This window comes from Oncorhynchus nerka, linkage group LG16 (assembly GCF_034236695.1).
Source record: "Oncorhynchus nerka isolate Pitt River linkage group LG16, Oner_Uvic_2.0, whole genome shotgun sequence".
NCBI lineage: Eukaryota > Metazoa > Chordata > Actinopteri > Salmoniformes > Salmonidae > Oncorhynchus > Oncorhynchus nerka.
In genome coordinates this window covers 2,990,592-2,997,380 of record NC_088411.1, presented here as the reverse complement: position 1 = coordinate 2,997,380, position 6,789 = coordinate 2,990,592, and the positions used below count along the sequence as shown (strand labels likewise).

Below are 6,789 nucleotides of genomic sequence, written 5' to 3'. Positions count from 1 at the left end.
TGCCATCCCTAAGGTGAAGCATGGTGGTGGCAGCATCATGCTGTGGGGATGTTTGTCAGCGACAGGGACTGGGAAACTAGTCAGGATCGAGGGAAAGATGAATGGAGCAAAGTACAGAGAGATTCTTGATGAAACCTGCTCCAGAGAGCTCAGGATCTCAGACTGGGGCAAAGGTTCACCTTCCAACATAACCACGACCCTAAGCACACATCCAAGACTACACAGGAGTGGCTTCGGGACAAGTCTCTGAATGTCCTTGAGTGGCCCAGTGAGAAGCCAGAATTTAACCCGATCTAATGTCTCTGGAGAGACCTGAAAATAGCTGTGTAATGACGCTCCCCATCCAACCTGACAGAGCTTGAGAAGATCTGCAGAGAAGAATGGGAGAAACTCCCCAATTACAGGTGTGCCAAGCATGTAGCGTCATACCCAAGAAGACTCGAGGCTGTAATTGCTGCCAAAGGTGATTCAACAAAGTACTGAGTAAGGATCTGAATACTTATGGAAATGTGATATTTCAAATCAAATCAAATCAAATCAAATTTATTTATATAGCCCTTTGTACATCAGCTGATATCTCAAAGTGCTGTACAGAAACCCAGCCTAAAACCCCAAACAGCAAACAATGCAGGTGTAAAAGCACGGTGGCTAGGAAAAACTCCCTAGAAAGGCCAAAACCTAGGAAGAAACCTAGAGAGGAACCAGGCTATGTGGGGTGGCCAGTCTTCTTCTGGCTGTGCCGGGTAGAGATTATAACAGAACATGACCAAGATGTTCAAATGTTCATAAATGACCAGCATGGTCGATTAATAATAAGGCAGAACAGTTGAAACTGGAGCAGCAGCACAGTCAGGTGGACTGGGGACAGCAAGGAGTCATCATGTCAGGTCGTCCTGGGGCACGGTCCTAGGGCTCAGGTCCTCCGAGAGAGAGAAAGAAAGAGAGAATTAGAGAGAGCATATGTGGGGTGGCCAGTCCTCTTCTGGCTGTGCCGGGTGGAGATTATAACAGAACGTGGCCAAGATGTTCAAATGTTCATAAATGACCAGCATGGTTGAATAATAGTAAGGCAGAACAGTTGAAACTGGAGCAGCAGCATGGCCAGGTGGACTGGGGACAGCAAGGAGTCATCATGTCAGGTAGTCCTGGGGCATGGTCCTAGGGCTCAGGTCCTCCGAGAGAGAGAAAGAAAGAGAGAAGGAGAGAATTAGAGAATGCACACTTAGATTCACACAGGACACCGAATAGGACAGGAGAAGTACTCCAGATATAACAAACTGACCCTAGCCCCCCGACACATAAACTACTGCAGCATAAATACTGGAGGCTGAGACAGGAGGGGTCAGGAGACACTGTGGCCCCATCCAAGGACACCCCCGGACAGGGCCAAACAGGAAGGATATAACCCCACCCACTTTGCCAAAGCACAGCCCCACACCACTAGCACAGCCCCCACACCATCAGTTTTTATTTTTAAGACATTTACAAAAATGTCCCAAAAACTGTTTTTGCCTCGTCATTATGAGGTATTGTGTGTAGATTGATTAATCCATTTTAGAATAAGGCTGTTATGTAACAAAGTGGAAAAAGTCAAGAGGTCTGAATACTTTCCGAATGCACTGAACAATTTAGTTATGCCTAATATGGCAATTCATATCATTTTTCCAAAATGAAGTATTGCTAACTTACATCTCAAAGCCAAGCATGCAGGAAACCTTGACCCGATGCACACATATTTCTCTGTCCTCAGTTTGATTGAAGGCCTGACTCTGTCTTTTTGCCTTGTAACTGATTGCTTCTAGAAAGTGAGAAGGGACAACACATGATCAAGATGAGCTAGGTTTTAGTTTAAAGCAATTAAAGATCTAATTGTTACAAATAATGAATGTATGGGCTACATTTATGAGAGTAATACATGCATTTACTTACCATATCAATCTTAAAGACGATGCAATTATTTATCACTCAAAAAAGTGTTCTGAGGGTGTTGATGCATCCTTCTCCCAATACAGCCTCTTCCAACACCACAGGTAGGAGAAAGGTATCTATCTGCAAAAGTGAAATTTTGCTTTGATGTCAAGTCAGCTCATTTTGTTGCTATCTTAGCTGTTGTGCTAGCTAACCTGCTACGGAACAGTGACACTAGCTTATTGACATACATATTGGTATTGAAATAGAGCAACTTATTCACCAAAAAATGTATTTATTCAAATCATTAGCTAGCTAGTTGACTATCACATTAATAGTGCAAAAATATGATTGCTAATGTTAGCTAGTTATCTAGACGCTAGCACTGACTGATTGAAACTGTTATTAACAAAATGTGTTTCACTCTATCCCATAAAACATGACATAGCTAACCATTTTAAAGTGTATTAGGAAGTTTAATACGTTAGAAACAACCGGACAACTTTGTTAGGTAGCTAGCTAGATACCTTGGGTTCCATTTTCCAACAAACCTTTCTAATCCACCTGATTGGTCATCAACTGTTACTGGTCTTGGAACTCCTGTTCGTTTTCTGGTAAATTGTTTGACATTAGTGGCAATAAATATTGTTGCCACAGGTTTTCCACAGATTAGAATACAATTTGATAGAATTATTAAAAAAACTTTTGCCACTAGAGGCAATGAATATGATTGTTGCCATAGGTTTGCCGCAGATTCACCACTAGTGGCAAACATTTGCAATATGTAGTGAGCTTTTAGAAGATGTATGATATGTAGTAAGCTTTTAAACAATGTATGATATGTAGTGAGCTTTTAGAAGATGGATGATATGTAGTAAGCTTTTAAACAATGTATGATATGTAGTGAGCTTTTAGAAGATGGATGATATGTAGTGAGCTTTTAGAAGATGGATGATATGTAGTGATCTTTTAGAAGATGGATGATATGTAGTGAGCTTATAAATGATGTATGATATGTAGTGAGCTTTTAAATTATGGATGATATGTAGTGAGCTTTTAAATGATGTATGATATGTAGTGAGCTTTTAGAAGATGGATGATATGTAGTGAGCTTTTAAACGATGTATGATATGTAGTGAGCTTTTAGAAGATGGATGATATGTAGTGAGCTTTTAGAAGATGGATGATATGTAGTGAGCTTATAAATTATGTATGATATGTAGTGAGCTTTTAAATTATGGATGATATGTAGTGAGCTTTTAAATGATGTATGATATGTAGTGAGCTTTTAGAAGATGGATGATATGTAGTGAGCTTTTAAACGATGTATGATATGTAGTGAGCTTTTAAATGATGTATGATATGTAGTGAGCTTTTAAATGTTGGATGATATGTAGTGAGCTATTAAACGATGTATGATATGTAGTGAGCTTTTAAATGATGTATGATATGTAGTGAGCTTTTAGAAGATGGATGATATGTAGTGAGCTTTTAGAAGATGTATGATATGTAGTGAGCTTTTAAATGATGTATGATATGTAGTGAGCTTTTAAATGATGTATGATATGTAGTGAGCTTTTAAACGATGGATGATATGTAGTGAGCTTTTAAATGATGGATGATATGTAGTGAGCTTTTAGAAGATGGATGATATGTAGTGAGCTTTTAAATGATGGATGATCATTGCTAGACAAACATTTTCAGTGCTTTTTGTTTCTCAAAGAGGGGCCAGCCATGTGGCCTTTCATGTCCATGGTAAAATCCTGATTTGATTATAGAAATCTTTTATATGTATATTTCTAGAGAAAAAGTTATAAATGTGTTATGATGAAGTCAAATAAAGTGTTACCCAAAAGTATTTTAAGTTCAGCAAGACATATTACAATGAATCACTAGATTTTGTTCATGTTGGCATAATTGGTCTCCGCTATATGGCATGTGGTGTAGGTGTGTGAACAAGAAATCGGATGGTTCATTTTTTGTCACACATAAAAAGACACACATTAAATAGGTCTGTGAATAATTTTATTCGATGGCTTTTCTTGCTAACGGTACATCAAGCAATATTTAGTACCAGGAGTCCATGATACGCCTCATGCTCATGAATCTCATACCTCTCATGCCTCCCATTCCTATGTCGCTGCTGAAGTTCTTGCACTCTCCAGGCCTCATGTACATCATCCTGCCTCTGAAGTGGGGCTGCTCGTACATCAGCCAGTGGCCGTCCATTACGTTGCAGGACTGGCAGTCGGACATACGGTAACGACCCATGATGGAGTCACAGTCGTCCATCATCTCGTGCATCTGACCTCCGAAGTTCTCTCTCTCGTAGATTCTCATCTTGTAGTTTCCTCTGTGCTGTTAGGATAAAAATACAGGTTTCACTGATCAGATAAATTATATATACAATTGTTTAATATGAGAGTATAACCATTAAAATATATTTTACTTTCAATGAAAAGATATTACTATTTTAAGCTGAAATATTTTCAAACTACCATGGGGATCATGTGACAGGACTTGATGCAATCACTCATTCCAAAGTTGCGCATGTAGTCAGGGTAGTCGCCCCTCCTCATGAAGTACTGGTTTCCCATGTAGTTGTTGCGGTCGTAGACCATGAAGCAGCCATTCTCAACCCTGCAGGAGTGGCACCTGCTCAGGTTGGAGCTCATGTCAGTGCAGTCGCTGCTGCACTCATAGGAACGACCCTGGAAGTTCTTGTCCTCGTAGAAGACGATCTAAAAATAAAAAGGAATCATTTCGATGAATTAAACAATTGTATGAAACAAACAATTTAGAGAAATGTGGGATGCTAATTCAGTCACACCGGTATCCAGGTTATTGGGATAAGTAAAACTATGATGTTGTAGTTTGGGGTACTAGAGCCCTTTTGTATAATGATCTATGACAATTAAATGTATAAAACTATAAGAGACCTTTCCAGTGCTTACCTTGCCTATGTTCATTCTGGTGTTGGACATGTTTGCTCACTGTGCTGCTGGTTGCTGCTCCTGAACTGACTTCCTACCTGGTTTAACCCTTTCTTTTATACCTGCCCGAACCTAAAGAATCCCCAGCTCCATTGTTCAAACCCCTGACCCAGCAACATGCTATAGAGGCCTATTGAGGCCACTGAGGTCACGTCCACATTTAGAAAGGCTGTTTCTCAAACAAAGTAACATAAAGCCTTTTGAGAGTTTACAACAGATAGTAACAGGTTTGACATTGAAAATTCTCCATACATCACCCAATACTTTCCTAAGTTCTGTAAGCTTATTTGAAATATGCCTTTTTATGAAATATTGGTTAATATATGCCTCAAATTTATACTGTGAGCTCATTTGAGTTAAGACAAAATAGCAGGAATCACATACTCCCTTAAGAGTGGAAGTCTGTGGTTAACCTGTGACAAACTATGTAACACTTATCTTTAGCACGACGTTCCTAACCAGAGAATAATCAACAGTGAGTTGTTACTTAACTAACCTTTGTGGTTAATCACCATGATACTGGAGTCAACTTTGCAACATTTAAGAAATGTCAACAACAATCCATTAATTTATAATTCCTCTTGAGGTAAAAAAAAATTACATTTGATAACACTTATTTTAAAGAAGGGTTTATAAAGGGTTTATAAAGGGTCTGTGGGGGTTAATAAGAGCAGTTTATTATAGAGTAGTTATTGCCCCCCCGGCACCTGCTCAGGTAGGAGGTCATGTCAGTGCAGTGGCTGCTGCACTCATAGGATTGCTTCTCTGCATGATACCTCGCACAGATAGACACCAATAGAGCTCTCCGTTTCACTGTAGACAGGGATCATGGACCCAGATGAAGTCTAATCCTGAACTACCGTCTAAAGCATGTTGCTATGATAGCTAACACTAGATAGCTGTCTGATAGCAAATATTACCAGACTAGCTATAGAAACTTGGTCTGCCTTGTTGTCAAGCACATTGAACATGGGAATATGTAGCTACAAGGTGTGTATTTTGGTCAGTTTTAACATTACAATTGACTTCATAGTTCTAATTGTTAGATCTATATAATGTACTCAGCATGTGACCATGTGGTTGAATAAGGTCTCTTCCAAAAAAAATATGTACTTCAAAATGCAAGATTACAATATTAATAAGTACATACAGATAAAGATCTGAAAAGCCAGGCAGTTTGTGTCATGGGTAATTCTGTTTAACTGCTGTTGAGTATAATGTCAATTCTGAGTTATCATGAAAAACAAGGACAGACCACATAGCTATAACTCTGCTGTCCCCTATCGTTCACAGATACACACAGCAGTTTACAAAAGACACGAGTTGAGTCTACAGATACTACCTATTGGCCAGGCCTACGAGTAAAGTAAAGGTGGTCCCAGTGGAGAATGACTGCCCTCTTTCATGCAGGCCTTGTTTGCAGAAAACAGGATCCCCCGTTAGTGAATGGAAAAATGACAATCTTCGTGTACATTTTTGTTAATTTATATTCTACCAGATGTATGTTTATTTGCTAATGGAAGCCTGCAGTACCCCAGTTGGGTATATATATTATAAACACACCATATATGATGGTATGGTGTGTATAGACAGTATACAAAACAATCCAGAATACAAAACAATACGCACATAATCCAAAAAGTTTAAAAAAAATGTAATTAAGAAATATCAGAACGAGCAATGTCAGAGTCCGGAATACAGTATATACAAATAAAGTGGGTAAAACAGTATGTAAACATTATTAAAGTTACCAGTGTTCAATGACTATGTACACAGGGCAAAGAGGTTTCTAAGGTGCAGGGTAGAGTACCTGGTGGTAGATGGCTAGTAACAGTGACTAAGGTTCAGGGCAGGGTACTGGGCGGAGGCTGGACAGTGGTGACTGTTT

The 6,789-nt window shown here is 39.2% G+C and overlaps 1 protein-coding gene across 1 annotated transcript; it reads right to left on the bottom strand.

The window, feature by feature from the left end:
- Positions 1 to 3,925: 3,925 nt before the first annotated feature.
- On the bottom strand, positions 3,926 to 4,929 carry LOC115144524 (gamma-crystallin M2-like). The gene is made up of 3 exons (XM_029685574.1): positions 4,863 to 4,929; positions 4,407 to 4,649; positions 3,926 to 4,266 (listed from the first exon to the last, which is right to left on the bottom strand). The coding sequence occupies exons 1-3, from the start codon at positions 4,890 to 4,892 to the stop codon at positions 3,976 to 3,978; spliced, it is 564 nt and encodes a 187-aa protein (XP_029541434.1). The 5' UTR covers positions 4,893 to 4,929; the 3' UTR covers positions 3,926 to 3,975.
- Between the last annotated feature and the right edge of the window lie 1,860 nt (positions 4,930 to 6,789).